Here is a 25,654-nt window from a genome sequence, read left to right on the forward strand (position 1 = left end):
CCCAGTCTGCAAGGATGAGTAGAATTGGAATTCCCCATTCCCCATGGGCTGGTGTGGCAGGGGAGCAGCCTGGCATAGGGGTGACAACTCCTGAGCCAGTCCTGCCCACTGGGTGCCCAAGGGAAGATGCTCCAGTCTGAGGTGAGGCAGCTTCCACTGTGCTCAGTGCATTCATGGCTGGAAATGGGGAATTTTAAATTGGCTGTTTGTCCCCCCAGCAGAAGGAGGAGAGCTCCAGGTGGGTCACACCTTGCTCCTGACTGAGACCCCTTCCCTGGGCTGGTCCTTGCCCTGTGTGGGCTCTACCCTGGCCAAGCCCCAGAGCTCTGCACTGGCCCCACTGCCCAGGGAGACAGTCCTGGCACCCTCTGCTCCCCACTTTGTATCCAAGACCTTTTACAGGGATTTGAGGGGCTGCAGCTCCAGAGGGAGCGAGGGCAGAGCTGCTGTAGGTTTGGGAGAGCTGCCCGAGTCTGGGAGTGAAACCAGTGACCAGCCAGGACCTTGGTGTCCCCTGCAGGGATTTTCTATCATCTGAGGGTTCCTGGGGTGCTGACAGCAGCAGAGGGGACTGAGCTCATGGAGGAGGTTCAGGGGTGGCCACAGTGGAGATTCAGGGACTGAGACTGGCAGGATCTTCCAGGGCACTTTCTGGGAACTGGACGCCAACTCATTTTTTGTCAGGTCTGGGTGTTTCCTTGGGGATCCTGGTATTGACCCCTTGCCTGTAAATGGGTGTCTGCAGGGGGACAGGGCACCCTGTGGGCTCGCCCTCCATCAGTGTGGTGGGGGCAGCATCTTCAAGATCAGGGGCTGAGCATGGAGCCATTCCCAGCAGGAAGTCACCCACCAACATTGTCCCCTCTTGGCTGTGCCTGAAGTGGACCCAGAGCATCCTCACAGTCAGAGAGCTCGGCCGCCCCAGGCACCATCAGTGGGTGGTGGCCATGGCTGTTGGATACCAAAGCCCTCCAAGACCCCGTCCGCCGATCCTCGGATCTGTCCTCAGCAAAAGTCTTGGTTTAGTTTCCTCTACAAGAACTGTCTCAGTCAGCCTAAGTCGCAAGTACGTATTTTGGGGATGGGGAGTTAATTTCCAGCGGTGCTGTTGATTAGTTTCTTACAGGGTGGATGTGCCCATGCCGTGCTTTGGAGGCAGCAGATGTTGGCAGCTGGAAGGCAGTTTGGTGTCTCTGAGTTCTTCAGCAACGGGGCAGGAGGGAGCTGGGGGGCCCCAGGTGCCGCATGCCCATACCCCACTCGAGGGTTCTGTCCGTGTGTGCAGTCGGGTCCTGTTGGGTCCTGTTGGGTTTTGTTGAGTTTCTGTTGGATCTTGTTGGGTTTTCTTGGGTTTTGTTGGGTTCTGTTGGGGTTTTTGTGCCCTGTTGGGTTCTCTTGGGTCCTGTTAGGTTTTCTTGGGTCGTGTTGGGTTCTTTTGGATTCCATTGGGTTTTGTTGGGTTCTGTTGGGGTTTTTTGGGTCCTGTTGGATTTTGTTGAGTTTTGTTGTGTTTCCATTGGGTTCTGTTGGATCTTGTTTGGTTTTGTTGGATTTTGTTGGGTTTTGTCTTCCCTGGAATACGAGGTGCAAGCCCAGCACCCCCCAGCCATGGTCGCTGTCCCCCTGTCCCCCCAGCCCGCCCTGGCAGCCGGTCCCTGCCCGCCCCAGCTCTACACAAAGCAGCATGCACAGTCAGTCTCTCCCTCTCCTCCTCCTTTAGGCTTTCTTACACTTCCCCTTCTTCTCCCGCTGCTGGAACTTCCGGAGCCGCCGGGCCCACGTGTCCCGCCACTGGATCACCAGGCTGGTTTTGTCTGCAATGATGCCGCTCTGGTCAGGAGAGTCCTCGTTGTTGCCCAGCAGCAAATACTTCTTCATGGGCTTGATTTTGGGGCACTTGCAGGCTATGTCCTTGGAGTGGATCCACAGGGTCTGGTCTCCACGCCGGATCCGGTTGCTGCCTTGTTTGTAGACGGAGATGATGTTCACTGTGAACTTCCACCAGTCTGCGTTCTTTTCTGCTTTCAGGATGTGGATCTGGACAGCTGGAAAAAAACAACACAGGCAAGAGAGGAAAAGGTGTTACTGTTTGGGCTGGTGAGGAGAAAATGAACTTCAAGCCTTACCTAATGGGCTGTGTGAGGAAGAGGCATTTTGCAGCAGCCAAGGGTTGTGGATGCCCCAGAATTCTGTCCCCAGGCCACCCCCCAAGAGCAGGAGCAGCCAGTGCTGCTCCTGAGGGTCTCAGCAAAGCTTCCAAGACCACCAAAGGCTGGGGAGATGCTCTCCAGTTCTGAGCCACTGAAACATCTCTACAAGTGCTGAATGGCAGCACTGGGCTCCAAGGACACCTCTTGGTGTCAGCAAGACTGAGGTGGGAGGACAGCCATGGTCCCTGCACAAGGTGATGGTGATGGTGATGATGATGATGATGATGACAATGTTTTCCAAGCCCATGGCTGATGCTGTGTAACCACCTCTGTAGCTGTGGACTGAGGAAGCCTCAGCCTTTGCTCTTTCCTGGGATAAGATAATCAGCTTCCAGGAAAATACCTTCCCCAGGCAGGGCCTGCCCAGCCCTCCTGGGTTTTCTTAGGAAGCTGTGGGATGAGGAATCCCCAGCAGCAGAGACAGAGGGAAATCCTAGGTGAGGATGGCCTGGCTGGGAGAGCAGGCAGGGGCCAGGCTCTGCACAGGCTGGTGCAGCACAACCACAAAGAGCTTTTTTAGCCAAATCATTGAGCTTTTCCCTTCCCCCCCAGTCTTCTTTCCATGCCCTGGGAGCTATAAACCCCTGCCCATTCACCTGCCTGGCTGAGCCCCAGTGGGGCCAATCCTGCTTGTATCAATTAACAGAGGGAGAAGAAACTCCCAGAGACCTCAGGGAAGACTCTGCCATTTGCCTTGTAACAGTTCAGTTTCCCCCCGGGCTGGTGGTGGAGGTGAATCCCCCTGTCTCTAAAACCAAATGATTCCAGGCTCTGGGAGGAAGCAGAGCTCTGCAGCCCAGCACTGCTTTTTAACACGTTGCAAAATATATGGGGTATTTTTTTCAGAGCATGTCATGGAGGCCAGATGCTTTCATTAAAAAAAAAAAAAAAAAAAAAAAGGAAAAAAAGGAAAAAAACAACCCTAAGCTCTGACCATGTATTTCCCTGTCTGGTGTGAAGGTAACAAAATGTGAAGAGTAGCCAATTTTTATTTTTTTGGAAACAAATCTTTCCAAAAAAGCTTAAACCTTTGACCTGCCTGGGTCCAAACTGACAAAATGGAGAAAATGAATGAAAAGGAACTGGAGAGAGGTGGTTACAGGAAACTCTGCTCTAAAACACACAGTCTGTATTTTTTTTATGTCAAGGCCCCCGTCTCTTATTTTTTTCCTTTTTATTAATGAAGTGGAAGGAGTGAAAGCTTTGAGGAAGGCTTGGCTGGCGCAGCCACAGCTGCCTGCCCTGACAGCCAGATTTCTGCCCATAGCTTCACATCCAGGATGCTCAGCTCCTCCTGAGCTGGGCTTTGGAGCCCAGCTTTAGTGGTGTTTGCCTGGGTATTTCAGTGGTGGGCTGGGAGCAGCACCTCCAGCATCTCCCAGGGGACACAGGACATGCAGAGAGGCAGAAATGGGCCGGGATAAATTTTTGGAAGCACCTAAGGTGGCTCCCCTGGGGAAATCCCCAGGGATTTAAAAACTCCCTTCTCATGAAGGAGGTTTCAGTCCCTTCCTGATTTGGGGCTCTGGCTTGGCTGTGCCCTCCCAGTCCAAAGCTGGCTTTGGGGCTTGGTGTTGTCCTTCACCTGCCCTCTCCTGGGACAGAGCTTGGCTTTGTGCTGAACTGCTCTCATTTGACTGATGTTCCACTGAACCTCTGCACTCAGGACTGTCCCTGTCTGTGCACTGTGCATCCCTGGAAAAACATCCCTGGCAAAAGCCTTGGGGCGGAAGATGAAAGAGGTGATAGGGGATGATGCTCCCCTTGCTGTCATATGCTGGGAGCAGGAGAACAAAATCAAAGGAGCTGCAGCTTCCACAGCTCCAGGTGGGACTGGTGACACTGGTTTCAGCGGGGATGGGTTCTGCTCCAGACTGGTGACACTGGTTTCAGCGGGGATGGGTTCTGCTCCAGACTGGTGACACTGGTTTCAGCGGGGATGGGCTCTGCTCCAGGCTGGTTTCAGTGAAGAGGGGATCCAGCCCAGCTCCTGATCCCGCTGGTGCCTTGGGGCTGCTCCTCCCTGATCTTTGCAAACTTTGTGCAGCCGAGCCCTGGGGGAAATCTGTTGTACCCCAGGCACTCCCACAGATCCAGAGATTTTTCTCCAGGTTCACTTCCCTGCAGCCTGCTCTGCTCCTAAGGGAGCTCTCAGGCATAAAACAGGCCTGGGGAGCTGAGGGACAACTGAGGGACAGCTGGGGGACAGCTGCCCCATTAACCACATCTCACCTGACACTGATACTCCTGAACCACAAACCCCACCTGGATGGTGCCTTCCAGCTCTCACCTCATGATGGTTCTTTGGCACAAGAAGGTGACTGAGTGGTCCCCAGGCTGTGGGAGGGCAGGGGGGGTTCCTGGTCCCTTCCTGCATCCCCAGAGCTCAGGGATGCTCCCAGCTCCTCGAGGCCTGGCTGGGAGCCTCCAGCCACAGGAAAGCCCCAAAGGCTGGAAGCTGGAGATGAAAGCCCAGGGGTGGATGGTTTGATGTCAAGAAAAACAAAACCCAGCCCAAAGTCTCAAAACAACGTTTGAGGGCTGCTGCTGAAGACTGAAAGCAGCGCCTTGCAGCATTCAGAGGTCATGAGTCAGACCCCCAAAACTCCTGAGGCTGCCATGAAAGGAGGGAAAAACCTAGTTATTTAATTCATTTTTTAATTTACATTTGGGGTTTGTGATAAATCTCCTGAGATCAAGGCTTTCCTTGCTAAGGCTGACTCAGGGCTGGGCTGCAGAGCCAAATCTGTGCATCCCATTGTGAGATCCTGGAATATCACATATATCCCACGCACAGAGCTGTCTCTGGGAGCTGGAAATTTGGGGACCATCACAGTGCTGGGCCCTGGGAAAGATCCCAAGGGGTGATGGCAGTGGGAACAGAGCAGTTTGAGGGTGTTTAATATGGCCAGGTGGAAGGGGGTGCTGGGGACAGCAGTGGCAGGCACAGATGTCCCAATCCAAGGCAGGGTTTTCCAAAGGCTTGGCTCCCCTCTCGCTGCACAAGTGAAGTGGAGTCCATGTGGATTTTATTCCAACCAGCAGCAAAAGGTGACCCCGACACCATCTGGGTTTGGGAATGTGAAGGGCTGGCTCCTCGCTGGAGCAAAGTGTTAAAATGTGATTTTTTTTCCTCTTTTTTTCAGTTTTTAATTTATTCGGCGGCGGCTTTGCCTCGCTCTGGTTGCCAATTTCCTACTGGTTTAATATTGGAGATTTATGATTCCTAATCCCTGGGTGTGCCCTGGTGCTGGGGGACCCCTCACTGCCCTGGCTCTCTCCCTCAGCACGTGGCTCCAGCAGGGATTGCTCAGCTCCAGGGATGGGATTTCTCCACCTTCCAAGCAGTGGAAGGGGCTGTGAGTGCCAGGGTTGGTGTTTCCCCCCTGCCTTGGGTTTTTTTGAGGATTCAGGGTTTTTTCCCCCCTCCCTCCCTCTTTTCAAGCTGCCTTTTGAAAATACGTTTTGCTTTTTTTCCAGCAGCCCCTGCCAAGCTCCTCTCGACAAAGGGGGTGACTAAGAGAAGGCTCCACTGAAGGAAGGATTTTTTTTACTTTTTTTTTCCAAGAAAGGGCGAAGTGAGCAGATGATCTCACCTTTCGGATGAGGACTCTGTTCCTCAGCCCCATTCCCTCCCCAGTGCTGGGATGGGGATCCAGGGCCGACATGAGGGACCACAGTGCTGGTACAAAAACATTCCAGCATCATCCGTGCAGGATCGGGCCCTGCTGCAGCACAGGCAGCTCAGCTTCAGGGGCGAAATGGAGATTGAAAAGCTCCAGGTTTCCTTTACCACAGTCACACCCCACAGAGAGCAGAAAGATCCCCAAAATCGGGCGCCTGAGGGAGTTCACACCTCACCTGGATCAGCATCACCTGCTCATCAAATAATGCCCTCTCCTTTTGGGAATCCCAAAATTCCCTCAGTGGGTTCAGCTGGAATCCCTTCTGCTCCCCCGGGATTTAACTGCCCTCACCTCCAGCTCTTCTGGGAGTTGAGTGGCCCTGTGCTCCCCCACGCAGCCAAAACAAACCCAGAAAAAGCTTTTCTGCCTCTCTTCCTACCTTCCCCCCTCCCGAATCTCCCGGCTTGCCCTCCCCGCCTCCTGTTTCACTCCAAATATTTGCACCCAAACCCATCTCGCGGGGAAAAAGCCTAAATTAAAATAAAAAGAAAAAAACCCACAAACCCGACAAAAACAAACAGATACGAAAAATAAATAAGGGAAAATATCCCCTTTGAAAGGCTGAATGAAGCGGGGAGCTAAAAAGCCCCATTGAGGAGCACGGGGTGGATGATAGCTCCCGATTGAGGCCGCGGGAGAAGGAGCTCTGTTCAAGCTAATTAGGGCCTTTTAGGACATTCAGCACAGCGATGCCAGCAGAACGGTGAGGAAAAGAGCCTCCTAATTGGCTTCCTGCTGGGGTGTCAGTCCCAAAGTCTTTATTATCCCTCCCTGCACCTTTTCAACCCTTTCTTCCCTCCCTGGCCCTGGTGAAAGCCTCGGCTGCCCCGGCATCGCTCACCCCGCTGCCTCACCGCCATGGTTTGTCCTCAAAAAAGCAAATTTGCCGTGGCTGTGGGGATGGCTGGGGCCGTGGGGCTGTGGGGAACCCTTCACAGCCAGGAGGGTCGGGTGGGAGCACCTTCATGCCAGCTCTGGGACAGTGTCCCCCACACCTGAGCCAGCCCCAGCCCCAGCTGCAGAAGTGATGCTGAGTGAGAAAAGAGAAGGAAAAGCTCTTTCCAGCTCTTCCCTACTCATTGATCCAGGGGGATCTCCTGCCTGAGACACCTCCTGAGCCACCCACACACACCTTGGCAGGGTCTGCTGGAGCCCACGGGGCAGCCCTAAACAAAATGGAGTGTGAGTGTTACCCAAACCTCCGACAGATCCGAGTGTGAGTGTCACCCAAACCTCCGACAGATCCGAGTGTGAGTGTCACTCCAATAGATCAGAGTGTGTCACCCAAACCTCCGACAGATCCGAGTGTGAGTGTCACTCCAATAGATCAGAGTGTGTCACCCAAACCTCCGACAGATCCGAGTGTGAGTGTCACTCCAATAGATCAGAGTGTGTCACCCAAACCTCCGACAGATCCGAGTGTGAGTGTCACTCCAATAGATCTGAGTGTGTGTCACCCAAACCTCCGAGAGATCCGAGTGTGAGTGTCATCCAGGTGAGAGGGAAATGCTTGCTGCTCATCTCCACAGCAAAAAGTCTTTTAAATATTTTAAAATATTTAAAAGCCGTGGCACAGCACAGTGAGAAGAGAGGGGATGTGGTGTCATCATAACCTAGAAGACACTGGAAAACACTTGGAAAATAGGAGTTTCCTGCAGACGCTGGGACAGCCCCAAAGCAGGGTCCACAGTGTGTCATCCCAGTTTCCCAAGGGACACACGGCATCACTGCTCCACCGAGCATCGCTGCCCAGGGCTGCCTCTCCAAACCTGACAAAAAACAAAGTGCACACACCCCTGGCCGGGCTGGGTGGCCTTGGGGACACCCCGCGGGTATGCTCCTGCCCCACATCCCTTTAGCACCACTCGTCCCTGGAGAGGGGACACTCACCATAGTCTTTCTTACAGTACTTCTTCATGTTGATCTTCAGCTTCCCTTTGGAGGCTTTGCAGTACGAGTCGCAATCTGCACGGAGAGAGGGGGAGGGCAAAAAAACATTAACAAAACAAATTAGCCTTAAAATGAAGAAAGCACTGGGGGAAGGGGGGACGGCTCAAAGCTGCAGGCTGCCATGAATAAGCAGCGTGCCTGTGATATCCATCTGCCAGGCCCCGATTGGGTCGGCCGAGGGGCATTGAGAAAGCCCTTCCTTTCTAAAGAAAGCGTTTCACAAAGGAGCCCGTCCTCCCTCCGCCTCCCCCGGCCGGCTTCCCCGGCCGCCTCTGTCTTCCTGGGAGACCCCGGGGGCCTCCCTTATTGTGCCACCCAGAGCTTTTGAGAGCCACACAAATTCCCCCTGTTCTGCAGCTCCCAACTGGAGCCTGCCCGGAGCCCACAGAGGCCCCATTGTCACCCCTAACCCGGGCCGGTGTCAGCCTTTGGCATTCATTGCCGAGAGATTCGGGCTGGGGTCACCCTGCCACAATGAGGGTCAGAGAGGAAATTAGCAGCCCATGAAGCATTAGCAAAGCCTTTTGGTGTCCACTCTACTGAAGTGTGCAAATAAAATACCCCAGTAGGAACATTTCATTTCTAATGGGCCCCCACTGCTGGGACACGCTGGCCTGGCCCAGGCGGCCGGCAGGAGCCTGGCACGGCCCCCTGGCACTGCCACCGCTGCTGGCCACGGGCCACTGGCACGGCCCTGGAGCCCACGGGCACACCGAGCCCTGCCCTGGGAGTGCTGGTCCTGCAGTGGGTGGGCAGTGCCCTCTGGCCACCTCCAGGAACATCCCCATGGCACCGTGGCCATGCCAGGAGAGGGGCCAGGAGCCATCCCATGCCCAGTGCCAGGACTGAGGTGGGCTCATGGACATGCATCCATGGCTCCTCAGCACCCACAGGTGCCAGAGAGGCCCCCAGCAGCACAGAGTACCTCATTCAGGGAGAAAGGACATTTCTGTCTGCAGCAGCAGGCCTTTGTACAGTGACAGCCTTGGAGGCCTCTGTCTCTCCCAGCATTGTCCTTCCCCAGCCACTGCTGGAGCACACGTGTGGATCTGCTGAAGGGCCCAGCAGGGCCCCAGGGGGTTGTGGGGAAGGTGGCAATGCTGCTGACATGCCATGGCCAGCTCACACTGCGTGCCAGGACCATGAGGAACCCCCTCAGCACCAACCCCTGTGACCCATATGTGCCCTAGCCCCTCTCAGTGTGGCCGTGCAGAGTCCCCACCTCAGCCCCATGGCTCCCTGCTGCTCCCACTCCTCAGGAGAGACCCTCAGGACAACCAGGCTTCCTGCTCTTCCAGCCAGGCCAACCCCAAACACTGTGATCTTCCTCCTGCAAGAGCCCCAGCTGAGATCTGTGCCCAGCTACAACCCAGCCAAGGCCCCTCCAAACGCTGCTGACTGAGGGCTTCCAGCCACTGATGCCTCCCATTTGTTTTTCTCATCTAACATTTCTGAGCATCCAGCAAAACCTGAAATGCACTGAGGAAGGACTGGATATTCCATCAGAACTGCAGCTGAGTGGATGGAGATGTGCTAGCAAAGCCCCAGCCATACCCACGTGGCAGGATGCCACCACACGGTGGGACATGGCTGCCTGGTGTCACTGAGCTAAGGGAATAGAAACATTCCTGACCCAGGTAAGATTCTCCTGGCCATATTTTGAAGGAAAAGTCTCTAAGGGAACTGAATGTCTGTGCCGTGACCCATGGAAGCTTCCCCTGAGCTTTTTGGGGGAGCAGGGAATGCCAAGGGACAGACAGGCTGCTCTGCCAGGCTGCTGGCACCACTCTGCTCAGCCCAGGCTGCTGATGTCCTCAGGACACCAGTGTGGCTGTGACACAGCTGCTGATGGCTCTCCCTGGCACAGAAATCCTGGAGCTCTGTGGGTGTTCACTGCTGCTGTCACACCTCAGCCTGTGGGCAGAACAAGAGGTGACACAAGGACAGGTGGGCAGGGAAGAGCAGAGCAGGGACAAGCCTGGAAGCTCTGGCTGTACATCCCTCCTGCCCTGGCCAAATCCAGGACACGCTGGCCAGCAGCGGGCCCTGAAGAGCAGGGGTAGGCAGCAGCTCCCACCTGCACATTCATGGCTCAGCCCCACAGGGATCTCCAGTAGCCAGAGCACACCTGCAGCAGATCTTCCTGCAGCCCCAGTGCTGCTGGGATCCAGTCCAAGAAACAGCAATCAGAGACACCATTGCTCTGGACTCCAGTCCAGAACCCTCTCAAGAGTAACCCCAAATCACCTCAGCAACCTCTCCCCACAGAAACATCCCTGAGCACAGCTGAGCTCCCATCCCTACAGCACTGGCACAGTAATTCCATTCTACCGGATCTTACAGACCCGCTGGGAATCCATCCCGGGGCTGTTTGCCAGCTAGGGAGGCTGTGGGGTGCTGGGACAGCACTCAGCTGCCCCCACACCCTGCAGGGCAGCACCCTATACCCGCAGCGCCCACAGCACCCACAGCCTTTGCTTCTCCCAAGGTGACAGCCTGGGGCTCAAGACACCCAGTCCAGGCATGGCTACCCCTGCTTCGCCTAAGCACAACTCAACTCTGCTCTGCTCTGCTCTGCTCTGTCCTGTCCTGTCCTGTCCTGTCCTTCTCCTCGTTCCCCAGCCCCACGGGCGGTGCCAGAGCCTCAGCTGGTTTGAATTGAACAGGCCTGGCCAGAGCCAGCTGGTGTAAATCACTGGGAATCACCAGATTCCAGTGCTGGCTTCCGTGGGTGGGGGATTTGTTTTGCTTCATTTCCTTTGTCTCCCTCGTGGAGAGTTCTTCTGCCTCCTGGGTGACTTGGAGATCCTCTGGGGCCTCTCTGGGAGGGCAAATGGGGTTTCTGTGAGGCAGGCACTGAGCTCTGTGTATGGGGTGGTGCTGCGAGGCCCTTCAGCCTTCGGGACAGTGCACAGAGGGGATGCTGCAAGGACAGACCCTGCTCTCCTCACCAAGTGACTGTTCAGCAGTCTGGGCTCTGGGGAAGCTTGCTGAGCTGCTGCTCCTCGCTGCAAAGGGATGGAGCTGGGCAAGGAATGGGAGGAAGGATCAGCCCATGAGAAGGGGAGGAGAGGGTGGATGTGGAGCTCAGTGACCCATGGGTGTGCACAGGAGACACAAATGATGTGAGACTCTTGCAAAATTTGTCCCCAAATGTTTACGGGACAAGCCTCTGGACTTGTGCTGCCTGCCTGTGCCAGAGGCTCCTTGTCCTGCAGGTCCTTCTCGCCCTTTTCCATGAGGCTGCAGAGGATTAGCCTGGAATTACCTGCTCGTGGGAGGTGCTGCCAGAGCCCAGCCACAAACCAGGCTGAGGATGAGCAGAGCTGCCTGAAGGACACCTTTTGGTCCCTGCAGCATGGGGGCTCAGCCCCAGCTCCCTGTCCCACTGTGCTACACAAGTGTCCCCTGCTCACGGGGGCACAGCAAGGCTCGCTGCTCACCCTGCTGCCGTCCTGCTGCAGACCGAGCCGTCCCTGAGCCCCTCTCAGCCCGTGTCCAACCCAACACCCCTGGCTACAAACCCACGGTGACATCCAAGCCCCTTCTCCCGGCCCTTTCCTCCCCGAGTTTGCTCAGCTGCACAAATATTCCTAAATATTCCAGTGCAAATCCCTATTGCAGAGCCACGAGCCCAAAGCACACTCAGCCCTTGGTGTTTTTTTCTGTCAGCCCTGCATCCTGACGCGGGGACATCCTGCTCCTCCCTGCAGCCCGGCTGGGGACAAGCACAACCTCCCGGCGTTTCCCGGACAAGCAGCGGGATGGGATCGGGAAGAGCCTGGAGCCGCTCGTTCGCACAGAGAGCAGGTGGCGGGCGGCTGGTTCGTGTCGCTCGCAACTCAGTAAAACGTGTCAGCACAGCCTTCAGCAGCTTTGCAGCTCAGCCCATCCCCTTGATAGAGCTAATTCTCTGGCTGGGCAGAGACTTTTCACAGCTAAACACCTTCTTTGTTTTGCTTAATTTCTTTTTTCTTTTTTTTTTTTTTTTTTTTTTTTTCCAGAAAGTTGAATATTTCCTGTATAAATATCTTCGGTTTTGGGGGTTGCCTGGGGTTGCTGCGATGAGGCTGAGAGCTGCGGCGTGCTGAGTGCTCATGCCATGATTTAATGGATCCCGAGTGCCGGTGCTCGCAGGGCTGCGCAGGAAGAAGGTGCTGGCAGCAGGGCTGCGGGTGCTCAGTGTTGTTGCAGGGAAGACCCTGCACCAGGCGCCTCTTGCTGCGCTTGCAGTTCCAAAATCAGCTTTGAGCTGCTGCGAAAGCCACATGTCGGGAACGGAAATTAAAGGCCCCTTGATTCTGACATGATAGAGCGATTAAAGCCACATTTCTTGGCCCGGGTACCTAACTGGAAATGCAGATATAAGGCTTAGATCCCCAAGGGGATTCAGATTTCTAATCCAAATTTATGCAGCTAAATTCCTATTGATTTCCCCCAGGTAGGGCCCTAAATGCCTTTGTGGGCTGCGATCCAAAGTAGAGGTGGTGTGGCTTAGGAGGGGAGCCCCAGCCGTGACAGCCTGACCCCAGAACTTGGGGCTGAGGGGCATTTTCCTGCCCTCCCTCCCAGGGGTTGTGCTCTCTGCAGGCTCTGTGGGTGGGGGTCTGGGTGTCCTCATGTCCTGTTGTCACTGGTGAGGATGTGCAACCAGACTGAGCCACTAAACGAAGGTGCAACTCCAAATATCAAGTCCTAAATTCGTGACTCCTTTACCAGAGAAAGCAGGACTGAGAATACAGGAGTGGGGTCTGCCTGGGGTCGCAGACACCCCCAGAGTGGGTCAGGATAGATCAGTGGGGCTGATTTGATTTGCTGCAATGCAAAGAGAGGCTAGTGGTGAAGATTTCAGATTCCTACCCTTTTCTCTCCCTCCCCAGTATTACTGGGTCAGAAATCCTCTGTGCATGAGCCCCTCACGATGGGGGTGAGCAGCAGTGACCGTGGGGGACACGACAGCTTCCAGGTCCCCATTGGCTCTGGCCAAATCTCAGCTAAACTTCTCCACAGGCATCTCGAAACCTGCACATTGCTGCAGCTCCTGGCTTCCCAACAGCCCCTGCAGTGGGAGGGTCAGGGTCTGTCTGCACCTAAGGGATGGGATTGTGCTTTAGTGCCATAGAACCCTCAGGAGTGCCCAGGGGGAGAAAGGTGCATTTTTGTGTATTTTTTGAAGCTGGACCTGAGCTATTCTTCCCTTCACCAGGAGCTGGGGAATCCCAGCTCTCGGCTGTGTCTGTGCCCAGACCCCCCTGCTCTCAACCACAGCCTGGGCTGGCTCCCTGAGCCCATCCAACAACCACAAAACTCTTCCAGAACTTCCAAGAACTGCTGCACTCCTGTGGGATGCACATCCTGTACAGCTGATCCACGGCTCTGTAGAGCTTCCTGCTGCCCCATCCCCAAGGGACTGAGAGCTCCTCCAGGCTATTCAGACTCTGGAAAGAAATTTCCAGCCCTTCTTACAGGCAGCAACCCCACATGCCCAGCTTGTGGCTGGGGCCTGGGGGAAAAGCTCATGGAGCAAAAGGGGGGTGCATGGGGGCTGCCCTTGGCAACATCGTGTCTGCTCTGGGGCTGAGTGTGGGCTCAGAGCTGAGTGCTCAGTGTGCTCCACTGGGCACGAATACCTTACTGAGCTACCCCAGAGCATCCCAAAGACAGCTGGGAGCCATATTCCCAAGGGACACAGGATAAAATGCAATCCAGTGCTGGGACAGGAGAGGATGGCCCTGGAGCAGTCATGGCAGGGATGCCTTTAGCTCTCAGACCTCTGGAGATTTCCTCAGATGACCATGAACTCCTAGTTCACCTCCCACAGCACTGAAGCTGCCCCTTGCTTCTATTCCAAAGAATTATTTTACCATCTCATCTATCAGTCCCTGGGAACAACTGTTGGAGTCATTTGGAGAGCTCCAGCTCTGCTTGCTCCAAGCTGTTGGCTCTGGGGCTGTGCTGAGCACACGTCCTGAGGAAGGGTATGCTCTGGAGGAGCCCTCTCCTTTCCCAGGGAGCATGGATGGGATCATCCCTGTGGGACAAGCATGGGGACTGCAGCATCTGGCTCACAGAGCACACAGTGACTGTGAGGGATCACTGCTGTAATTTAATTTGTGCAGGACTCCATTGGGAGTCTTTGTCTCAGAGCTGGCAGCTTTAATGTAAAGAAGCTTGAATAAAATAGCAAAGCTAAGGCAGAGAATCCTTCCCAGCTTATTAATTTCAGCAGTGGCATCACTAGTCCTGTGCTTTGCTGCACCCTTGTCGGGCCACTGAGTGGACGGGGGTCTGTTATCACTAAACTGGGTCTGTTATCACTAAATTGGGTCTGTTATCACTAATTGGCTCATCTCCTCTCACCTGGCCGTGACCCAGATGCCCTTTGCAATTATCATGTGCGAATTAGTGGCCTTCATCCCTGGCCAGCTGCAGGACAGCTGGTGTCCCCAGCAGGGTGGCCTTGTCCATTCCTCCAGCACGGCCAGGAGCTGGAACAGGGAGGCCTCAGACCTGGGATGAGCTGGGGCTGGGCTGCTCCAGCCGTGCCTGCTGTGCTATCTAGAGGATGGTCCCTAGGTCTGAAGCAGGCTCAGCCTGTGGACAGGGGTTCCAGGGGCCTGGATCTGCCCCCAGAGGGTCTGTCCCAAGCCCTGGTGCACAGCAAGCCTCTGGCACTGGGTTGTGTTTTGCCGAGTGCCTGTGATCTGTCCTTGGTCATGTCCCAGCGGCGAGCAGCAGTGCCCAGGAGCTGGCAGGGGTTTGTCCCACCAGCTGAGGTGGGTCTGTGACCAGGCTGTCAAGGCAGAGGCACCTGCTGAGCATCAGAGCATCCTCTGCTGTCCAAAGTGGGCTGAGGAACCCTTGGCACCAGCACAGGAGTGTGGGGGGCACCGAGGCCAGCCCTGCCCTGTGCTGGGCACAGCCACCACGGCAGACACACGATGTTGCCAAGGGCAGCCCCCATGCACCCCCCTTTTGCTCCATGAGCTTTTTCTCCAGGCCCCAGCCACAAGCTGGGCATGTGGGGTTGCTGCCTGTAAGAAGGGCTGGAAATTTCTTTCCAGAGTCTGAACAGCCTGGAGGAGCTCTCAGTCCCTTGGGGATGGGGCAGCAGGAAGCTCTACAGGCCCATGGATCAGCTGTACACGATGTCCTGTGCATCCCACAGCAGTGCAGCAGTTCTGAGCTGTGCCACTCCCCAGCAGGGCAGCAAAAGCAGGAGGAGTCATTTCCACTCTTATTTATTTGTTTGTTTTGGCGCTTTGCAGACTCAAACCTTCCCCTGGGACCCCAGTGCAATCTCTGGCAATAGATACACAAAACCTTTCGTGCAGGATGCCACGGCTCCTTGGGAACACCTGGCAGGAGCATCCCGAGCCCTGCCTGCAGCGGCTCCTCACAAGCTGCCTGTCCCAAAGACCCCGGCTGCTCCGTGCCGCTCCTGAACGTGCTGCCTGTCCCAAAGACCCCCGGCTGCTCCGTGCCGCTCCTGAACGTGCTGCCTGTCCCAAAGACCCCCGGCTGCTCCGTGCCGCTCCTGAACGTGCTGCTTATGCTGCGGGAGAAGATCCCGGGGCTCCCGGGCAGGCAGCGCTGCCGAGGCAGAGCCGGGAGCGCAGATCCCAGCGGATAACGACCATTAACCTCTCCCTTGGAACAAGAAGGTGCAAATGAGCCCACAGTAGCCTCCTTTCTTCTGGCTGAGCAAGATTGATTGAAAAACAAATTGGCGCAAATAAAGCATGTAATTAGATTAAAGCCTCTCGCCTGGAGCGGCTGGAAAGCGGCAGCGAGGGATTCCCGGGAGCCCGCAGCCCCTTCCCACCTCCGCAGCCCCTTCCCACCTCCAGCACACCAGCCCCAGTGCTCCAGCACGACCCCAGCACCTCCAGGATGTGACCAGGCTATGCCCGGCACATCCCGGGAATGTCCTTGGCAGGCCCCTCGTGCTCGCCACTCCAGTCCCAGCCGTAGCCCAGCAGCGCCCCGGCAGCTGGGGCCGAGCAGTTCGGGTGCCTTTGGTCCATCCCCGTGCTTTGGGCACGGTCAGAACCCCGGACACCACCCCGGACACCAGCACAGCTCGGGGCGACTTCAGTTCGCTCCCTGCCTCCGGAGCTGCCCGGTGCGGGGATGGGGATGAACGGCCTGAGGGATTTTTGGTGTTTCAGGACAGGCGTGCCCACCTCAGCAGCAGCAGCATCCCAATTTTCCCGGATCTAAAGGGAGCAGGAGGCAGGCGATGGCTGCTGGTGGCACAGTGGGGACAGTCCAGCTGTGCCAGACGTCCACTGGAAACACTGCACTGGAAAACAAACAGTGAGCTGGAAAACACCTCACTGGAAAACTCCACACCAACACGGAGTTTTATAGCTCTTCCACACCACCTCTGCCCCCTCCTCAGCGTCTCCCGGGCGCAGCCAGGGCTGGCTGCACATTTCCTATCCCTTCCCACAGGATTTACCCCGATGTTGAGCCCCAGGACACGCTGGGGACATGGGGTATAGATCCAGGGCTGCCCTGCCAAGAGCCACCGCCAACACCATGGAATACATTCCTAGGAAAACATCTGTCCTCGGGAGCCCAGCACCCCATAAATTCCTGCCTGACAGCAGCTCCCAGCCTAGGGGGAAAATCACAGCTTTGTGTTCGGGGAGAGATGCAGAAACAGGGAGCTGGTGCTGGGGACAACAGCTTTGTGTCTCCAGGGACAATCAGCCTCTAGAAATGTCCCAGGATAGGGAGAGGGAGCTTGCCAGTCTGACTCTGAAGCTCAAGGCTTGGCTATGGTGGGATGTGGGGATGAAGGGTTACAAGGATGAAGAGATGTGGGGATGGAGGGATGTGGAGATGAAAGAATAAGGAAGTGGAGGAATGGAGGGGTTTGGGGGTGGAGGGATGCAGGGATGGAGGAATGACTGGATGTGGGGCTGCAGGAAGCCCTGCACTGGGATGATAAGAACACGCTGCTGCTGTGCATTAAGCTTATCTGCATTTCAGCAGTTTTGGGGGGTTTGGTTTTTTTTCCTTTAGACTTCTGGAATTATTTTGAAGCGACCAGGAGCTCCCTCACTGGAAGCCCCTCTCCCCTATTGTGCTACCAGCCATTCACTGGGGATCACCATGAGAAACCTTTCAGAGGGAGCTGCATGCTGCTGATCAATCAATCAATCACGCAGTCAATCCATCACCTCGTTTACAGCTGGGACAAGGCAGAGAAAGCTCAGGCAGGGCTGAATGAATTCCTGCTTTGGATGGGTACAAAGCTGGAGACTCCCAGGCCGAGCCTAGATTTAGCCCAGGGTGAATGAAATTATTTCCCCTCTCTGCAGCACAGGGAGCTGGGCAGTGCTTTGCTCCCAGGCTCTGGGATGCTCCCGGCTCTCACCAGGGCTGACACTTCCCCACAGCCAAGGGCTCGGGCTTTTCTCCCTACCAGTGCAAATTCCTCCTGGATTTGGGAGCATCCTCACCAAGAAGAGACTCCTGTGCCCCAGCCTGGCAGCTCCCCCGGCCAAGAGCCCTTCGGGGAGGAGGCTGAGTCCCGTTCCCAGCTCCAGCACTGCTGACCCCATGCACATGTTCCTGTCCGGAGAACAGCAGTGCTGGGAGGTGGCTGGGACAGGTCCCTGCTTCACGTCCCAAGGAAAGCTTAGGCTGGCTCCTGTGCTCCTGCCCCACACTCTCATTTTCAAGCCGCCCTGGCACCCTCACAGATGCTGTGGAGGCAACTGGTGGCTCACGGGACTGACTCCTTGTTTCTGAAGGAGCTGTGGCACATTTAATCCTTTCCTACTGTCACTTGTCCCTTGGAGCTCTTGCTGCAGTGATGGTCACAGTGTTTATGTGGCCGTGAGCTGGGGACAGTGGTCCTCAGGCTCTGCTGAGCCAAAAAGGCCAGGTTGCCATGGGATGCCCAGGTACAGGAGGGCTGAGAGGCTGGGAATGAGGTCTCTCATTCCTGGACCTGCAGTGGGAGAGGGGATTTAATCCATGGCCCTCCCTGTGCCCGGTGAGGTTTCCCTGGGGTGATGCAGGTGCTGGGGGCAGCACACCCGAGGGACCCTTTTTCCCTCCTTGTCTGTCCATGGACATCGGCTGTGAGCCTGTGGCCACTCCCTGAAATCTGCATTTTGCCCTTCTGCCGAGGGCAGAGCCCATTCCTGCTGCTCACCCTGGGACTGTCCCAGCAGAGGCAGAATTTACCTGGCAGGGCAGCAGAGGGTGGCTCTGCATCACCTCGATCCAAATATGAACAGGCAAAAATCAAAGCTCTTGGCTTTCAGACAGAGTACTCTGGCTACTAGTAAATGATGCAGAAACAAGGAGGGCAGTTTTTCCCGTTCCTAGTTCTTGGGGGAGGATTAGGGCTAAAATTTGGATACCACAGCACACAGCCAGCTCTGCACTGGGTCTCTTCTGCCCTCTGGGAAACATGCAGCCAAAGCTGCTCTGGGTCTGTGCACCCTGGGGAGCCCAGGGATCCCTCAGAGCTGGCTTTTCCCTTTCCTGCATTTACACCCAACCTCTTCCTCACCAGCCAAGAACAAAAGGGCCCAACATGATATTTGGAAGGGTCAGATCTGGTTTTGAAGCTGCAGAGGTTGATTTCCAGGGGAAAACCATGGGGAGCTGCATCAATCCAATCACATGGTTTTATTTAAGCCCCCTGGCTGAAATCATCCACCTCAGATAATCATTCCCCAGAAAATCTGGATTTGATTCAGATAAGACAAGGACTGACTGGCAGGTTTGTAAACCTTCACCCACTCACTGCTATTTTTGTTAGCCCTTTCACTGTGGTCTCTTCTGTCTGAGAGGGACCAAAAAAGGACCAGAAAAGCTCCTCTTGCCTGGCAGCAAAATGAGGAGCAGCCCCTCCTTATCCTGCAATCTCCCAGCATGGGAGAGCATGGATGCATTTCATCTAAACAATCCAGTTTTGGCCTGTTTTCCCAAACTGATTGGGACCCCTGAGAGTAAAGCAGAGCCAGGCAGGACCCCCCAGAGCAGAGCTGACAGTGTCCCACCCGTTGTCCCAAGGCCAGCTTTGGCCCGTGCTCCCCTGCAATGGTTCAGGTTGGGGTGATGCTCCCTCAGCTCTTGGCCACTTTCTGTCCCATGAGGCCACAGGAAATAGAGCAGCACCTCTCCCACAATTGGCTGCACTCAATGTCTCACACTAATTGCTTTTTCCATCTTGTTTCCAAACCCTTTTTCTCCCATAGCATGGGAGCTCTGACTCACAGACACTGATTTAGGGGTTTGTCAAAAACCCTACAGATTTCAGCAGGGTGGAGGTAGGAGCTGAGAGATGCCAAGACACAGCACTGCTGGATGCTCCCTGTCGAGGAAAAGGGATGAAATATGAAGGGTTCAAGCTCCTTGGACAAAGCAGTGCTTAAAAACTCCAATAAAATCCCAGTGAGAAGAATTATGATGGGATTCTGGGCCTGTTGGATTGCTCCGCTTGGCTCAGCCTTCACTGGACTTTCAGTGGGAGGTGGATCCTGGTGGGATGCCCTGGTGCCTGGTCCCTCTGGGCAGGGAATGGGGACATCTGGCCCTCCAGAGACACAGGGATGCACAAGGCACTGTCCAGACACTTCTCATAACTCCCAGAGCATGGATAATCCACTCCCAGCCTCCAGCCAGGGCTCCTCAGCTAAAGAAGGGCTCTAACGCTGCTGGGATGTTCTCAGTTATTGGCTCTATGCAAATTCAGTTGGGCTTTAGATCCCTAAGCAGCCCTTCTCCCATTTGCACAGGGTGAAACCTATCCCTTAAATCAGCCCCACAGAACTCCTAGGATCAACCTTCCCGTGACACTGGGGACTGAAGGTGTCCCTTTGCTCCCTGGGTTTCTCAGCCAGGGGCTGCTCCTGAGCACACAGCCGTGTTGACAATCCCTGCCACAGGACTTGGCTCAGGGATCAATCCAAGGTGACATCCACCACTTTAAGTACAAACTCCTTCATTTATAAACCCTCCTGCGTCACTGAGACAAAAGTAAACAGCTTTTACATCTCCTGTCCTTCACAGCTGGGGCTCAAATACCCCGGGAACCTCCAGGCAGCAGCACAGGACACGTCAGCCTTTCCTGGGACCCTCTGGCTCCTGCTGACATCCCCTGGTCAGAGCCACCTGACACGAGGGAACTGGCAACAGAGGAGTCCCTCGGTGACACGGGGGGACAGTCGTGGTTCCACTTGGATCCAACACTGGGTAACCCTCCTGTGCTCACAGATTCAGCAGGAAAACCTCCTGCACTCCGAGGAACACCAGTCTCTCAGGATGCTGCACACGTGTTTCCAACACATTCGGGCAAGAAGGAAACCACTTATCCCTGTACAAACAACAGGATTTATGCCTTTGGGGCGATTTATGTCCAGGGAAATGATTGCTGAAGAGACATTTAGCACATGATCCAAAAGAAGTGAACGTACCTGCAGGCTCCTCTGAGCTGCTGGCGGCCGTGGTGGGTGGAGCAGCCGGGATCTCTGCAGGACAGCCAGGGGCACACGGGAGCAGGGAGGAGACAAAAGGAGGAGCAAATTATTCCAAACCCCAAAGAGCCTGCACATGCTGCAGGTTCCCTTCCCACCCATGTTTGCCAGCAAGGAGGGTTCCCAGCTACGACCCCCAGCAAGAGCCCCCAAACCAGTAGAGCGGGAACTGAGGAACCAGGCATCCCTCGAGGGTGTTGCAAAGGGGGTTTTTAAGAAAAAAAATTTGGCTTTTGGCTGTGTGCTGCTCTGTGCCCAGCCCCTGTGGGCTGCTGTCACTGCCTGTCCCTGGGGTGTCCCCTCCAGCTGCTGTCACACACGTCGGAGGCAGTGCTGGTGCTCCCCTGGTGAGAGGCAGGGGTCAGGTACAGCACTGCTGCTCTGCTGGGATGCAAGGGGTGCCTCCCACATTTAAAGGAAACACAAACACATCTGGTGCCAATTCCCTGGTCCCTGGCTCTGATTTGGGGCCAACTCTGCAGAGCTGAAACCACATCATGCTCTGGATATTCATTCCCAGGCCTGGCTGTGTTTGCTGAGAGGATGGAGGGAGCTGTTTGGTCCCAGTTTTGCAGGATGCTCCCCTTGGATGTCCTTCCTGCATTTAGGGCATGGTGCTGGCATTTCTGTGCATTCCTGGGAATCCTGGTGGGGGAACACCCCACCAGTCCACTTTGAAAGTGGAATTTAGGCATGAGCTGGGAGTGGGCATCTGCCTCTTTCTGCTTGTGTTCTCAGAAAAATGCATGGCCACCAAGGCAGGGTGTGCTGGGGTGTGTGACAGCAGCTCATAGGGCTGCAGCCCAATCAGCATTGGGTGATTTTTGGGGTCACTCACCTTCCTGCAGTTAAACACAGCACAAGGCACGGTGCATGGCCAGGCAGCATTGAGAGCCAGCACAGCCATCCTAACGCTGGGGCTGGGGGGTGCTCATGCCTGGCCTGGCACAGACCCCACAGGGGTTTCACTCCTTCCCAAAGGTGTTCTTTTCGTGGCTACAGAGCTCTGGGAACAGGGAATTATGAGCAGTGGTAAATCAGAGAGAGACTGTGCCCAGCCCCGAAGCCTGGATGGGCCATGTTGAAATCCTGGGGCTGTCTTTATTTAGTGCCATGAATCCCAAGGGAGCTGATGCAAGGAACAATTTACTTTCTGATTTCCCCTGGCCTTGGGGAATGATTAATGATAAACCTTTGTGCACACTTGCTGCAGAGCAGACTGGAGCCACGGCTGGAGGTCTTGGGGACAACAAGCATCTGCTTTGGGCTCTTGCTGTCCCATTGCGACATGGGGAAAAATGAATCTCAAGTGACCCCAAACCACCCTGGAATGTATGTTTTCTTCAACAGGAGAAGGTGGAGAAAGGGTCTCTGCCCCAGAATTTGGCAATGGCCATGCTGAGAAGGGGGAACAGTGTGAGAGCAGATTGTGGATTCCCAACAAAGGCTTGATTATTTCAACCTTCACTTTTCTTATTGGGTGTATTTCTCCTTTTAGCAACAGGGAATCACCCTTAGGGGAGCAGTTCCTCCATCCCATCCCATCCCATCCCATCCCATCCCATCCCATCCCATCCCATCCCATCCCAGGCACACTAATTTTGGTGCTATGTTTCATTAGGGCAGGTGGAGATGTCTCACAAGGTGCATGAGCCACTGGAAGATCCAACAGCAGCAAACCCCAGAGGCAGCAGAGAGGGGCACAAGATTAAACCCCAACTTCCCAGGTGGTGAGAGCTCAGGGGGGGCTGAGGGGATCGAGGTGTTTGCAGAGCAGAGGCTGCAATGGGGGCATTTTGGGAGCTGTACCTGGTGCTTCTGCTGTTGTGTCAAGAGCAGAGGGTGAGAGCAGCCTTGGGAAGGCAAATTGAAAGGCAAAGCCAAGGAAGCCAACAGTAAAACCATCCGTGTTTCTGGGAGAGTTGTATGAGTGCAAGAGCCCTTTCAGCAATCCAGGTGCTCTCAGCTGTGACAGCAACTCCATCAAAGGAGCAGCTCCTGTGATGTAAGCTCTGTGCCAGTGCAGCACAGCCTGATTTTGGAGAGAAAAGCCTGTTTGTAGTGATCTGCTTTAGTATGCAGCCCTGATGTGGCACCCCTGTTCCATGAAGCAAAACTGAATTCACAGCAAACTTGGCTGTGGATGCACTCACAGAACCTGCTCAACAAGGCAGGTGAGCTGCTGGAAGCTGCTGTGGATTTTGGACCAAGTTTGGGCAGAGTGGAGGGCAGGGGTCCCCAGGCAGTTGGTGGGGTTCAGCAGACCCCGGCCTGGGCAGTGGCTCGGGCACGTTTTTAAGGGTTAAAACATCTACTCCCCAGACACGGAAAGAAGATCCACCTACTTATGCAGGGGGCGATGGGGGAGCGGCTCTGCTGGTAGCCCTTGGCGCAGCGGTTGCAGGTGATGCCGGTGACGCCGTCCTTGCAGGGACACTGGCCCGTGGTCTGGTTGCAGGTCTGGCCGGCGGCACCCACGGGGTGACAATCGCACTCTGCGGGGACACACGACAGCAGGGTCAGGGGAGGGCACGGGTGGCATCACCGGGGAGCGGGGCAGCTCCCCCGGCACGGCTCCACCTTCTCTGCCGCTGGCTCTGCATCTCCGGCAAAGCCCCCGGAATGACCTGAAACAGAGCTGGCACCTGGCACAGGGGCTGGGGGACAGCGCTTGGGCACAGAGGGGACAGTGCTGGAGAGGGGTGGCCCTGTCACAGCCCCGCTGTAGAGATAGAAGCGCAGCCGGGATGGCTGATCCTGGGGGCAGCGTGGGCATGGATCCCACGGACACCGCTCCTCACCCCATGAGCGCTGGGATCAGGGGTTTGCAGGATTCAAAGGCGGGGGAGCAGCACCCACTGCCCCCAGCCAGCAGCTCCAAACCCCCTGGGCTCCCGGGAGCGGCGGCAGGGCTGGTACAGAGGTTTCTGCTCCGGCAGGAATCAATCGCTTGGGAATTCATTCCACGTGCACTCCAAGAAAAATCAACCCATTCCTTTCAGAGCTCTCGCTCGAGCCCTTCCCGCTGAGCAGCATCCCTGGCAGCTGACACTGCGGGCACAGGAAGGAAATGCCCTTGTGGGATGCAGGCGGGCTGGAGGACCTGCTGTTCCCGGCCAGATGGATGCAGCCTTGACGGCAGAGCTGGGCAGATGTGAAGGATTTGGCAGGGGATGTAAATACTGCACTTGAAAACATTCACCATCTCATTTCCCACAGTGGGACTTTACCGGTGCAGCTGTTGGGGAAAAAAATAAAATAATAATAATAATAATTTTAAAAAGAGGCAAAAAGAAGAAAAGGGAAAAAAAAAAGAAAGAAAAAAGCATCAGGGCTTGTTATCATCACTGCTCCAAAAGGATTACGGCCTCGCACATTTGTTAACAGCCCTGATTTCTAAGAGCTGCAAGTGCCGTGCCAGACTGTGGGCTGCCCCTGCTGAGCGGTGGCAGGGCCAGGCAGGCAGGCAGGAAAGCTTTCCTTTTCTTCTGCAGCATCCCCGGGAAGGAGCCAGCCAAATCCCTCCCTGGGGAGCACTGATCCTGGTCTCCTCCAGCCCCTCAGGGGAGCTGCCTGCCAGAAACAGGGGCTGGGGGAAACCTGTCCCACTGCCTGGGCCCTGGAGGGGGCTGTCCTGGGGGCCAGGGCGAGTGTCCCCATGGGCACCAGTGACTTTAAACCCCCCAAAGTCGGCACATCACTCCCAAGAGGGCTTTTCCTGGACCCTGCAGGGCTGCTTGGTTTGTTCTGCACGCCCCTGGCTCTCAAAGACCCTAAATCTGCCTCATTTGGGGCCAGCAGACCGCATCCCACATTGGTTTTGGGTTTCCAAGTTTTGGTGTTTGGTTTTGGTGGTGGCTCCCTCCAAGCCTCCCCAGCACGATCCTGCTCCCTGCACCAGCAGCTCCCAGGCTGATCCCTGCCCAGCAGGGCTTGGATGGTGCCTGGAGCACTGGGATTATCTGGGATGTCCAACTTCTCCCTGGGGACATCCCAGAGCTCCAGCAAACTGCCACCAGCCCTAACCCCACCATCCTGGGTGGGAAGAGACAGAGCCTTGACAAAACCTGATGATTTTTCACATGAGAGGGGAAAAAAAACCCTCAAGAAACCAACAAAGCTTTTGCTCCTTTTCTCCTCGTTTTCTAACACTTCTGATTTGGGGTTTTTGATTAAAAGTCTCACTCTGTCCCCTGCCCTGAGCACCCTCTGGGAAACGGCTGATTGCAAACCTGCCCACAGCAGAAATCTCCTTTTCTAGAGCTAATTTAGATTGGAAAAGTTTTAACGTGAAATCAGTGTGGCTGGTGATGAGCAGAGGGAGGCTTAGGTGGGAAAACCTTCACGCTGCAGCCCCAAGGGATGGCTCAGGTAATGCTGGGGGAGAGGAAATAAAAACACGTTAAGCAAAGGCCTGAAGGAGGAATAGGAGAGAAAAGAGTTAAAGAAGAGCAGAGAGTCTGGAGTTAATACAAAAATAAGCAAATCAGGGAAGGGTTTCCCAAGAAGAGGCAAAGGGCAGGAGGATGGGGACGAACACACTTTGTGTTTCAGGCGTCCCCTCCGGAGCTGCTTCAGGCATCGCTGCAGAGCCCATCCTGTGAGGAATCCCCTCCACGTGAGCAGATCGCCCTCATTTCAGTGGGACCGCTCGGACCAGAGAGGGAAAAGAGGAAAAAAAAAGCCTTGGTGATGAGTAAGATCCCCAGGCTCAGGCTCTTGGAGGCCGGGCTGACAGCACAGAACGCTCTTTGGACAGCACATACATAAATAAATAAATCGCAATGCTGCTGCTCCCTTCCCTCATGAGGAGCGGCTCGGCAGAGCTGGGCCAGAACTGCCGGGCTTATTTCTACAGCCGAATCTCTCTGAGGTTGTCTCCTGTTTCCCCAGGCCGGGCTCCTGTGAGGACTCTGATGTCCCCGTGTGAGATGTGCCCAGGGTGGCACAGAGGACACGAGTGCCAGAGGGTCTGGGTCACGGGCCCGTGGGCAGGATTGCACCGGGATGATATCCCGGCCGATCTGTGCCAGCTCGCTCTGCCACACCGTGGGGAAAATCCTCTCTGGGTGCAGGACGGGCTCTGTGCCCCCGGTCCCCAGCGTCGCACTGGGGCCCCGAGCCCGTCCTGCCTTGTCCGTCTTCCCAAAACTCTGGGAATCAGCAGCTCCCGGCGCGGGGAGGCAGGAGGTGCTCTCGCCATGTCTGCAGATGTGGATTTGCTGTCCCTGTCCTCGAGAAACTGAACCAGCGCCAGCAATTAGGAGCAATTAAAGGTAATTTACAGTTCCCCGGCCAGTGC

At 55.5% G+C, this 25,654-nt stretch overlaps 1 protein-coding gene across 1 annotated transcript in view; it reads right to left on the minus strand.

The window, feature by feature from the left end:
• The window catches only part of NTN1 (netrin 1), an 87,094-nt gene that overhangs the window by 1,769 nt on the left and 59,671 nt on the right, over positions 1-25,654 (minus strand). The window contains exons 3-6 of the mRNA XM_014886853.2: positions 22,698-22,847; positions 20,293-20,346; positions 7,787-7,861; positions 1-2,045 (exon numbers count right to left, since the gene is read on the minus strand). The exon at positions 1-2,045 is cut by the window's left edge and continues 1,769 nt beyond it. Of these exons, the coding sequence (XP_014742339.1) occupies positions 1,717-2,045; positions 7,787-7,861; positions 20,293-20,346; positions 22,698-22,847 (608 nt within the window). The 3' untranslated portion in view covers positions 1-1,716. The remainder of the gene's footprint in view (positions 2,046-7,786; positions 7,862-20,292; positions 20,347-22,697; positions 22,848-25,654) is intronic.

Source organism: Sturnus vulgaris, chromosome 20 (genome assembly GCF_052056855.1).
Source record: "Sturnus vulgaris isolate bStuVul1 chromosome 20, bStuVul1.hap1, whole genome shotgun sequence".
Taxonomy (NCBI): domain Eukaryota; kingdom Metazoa; phylum Chordata; class Aves; order Passeriformes; family Sturnidae; genus Sturnus; species Sturnus vulgaris.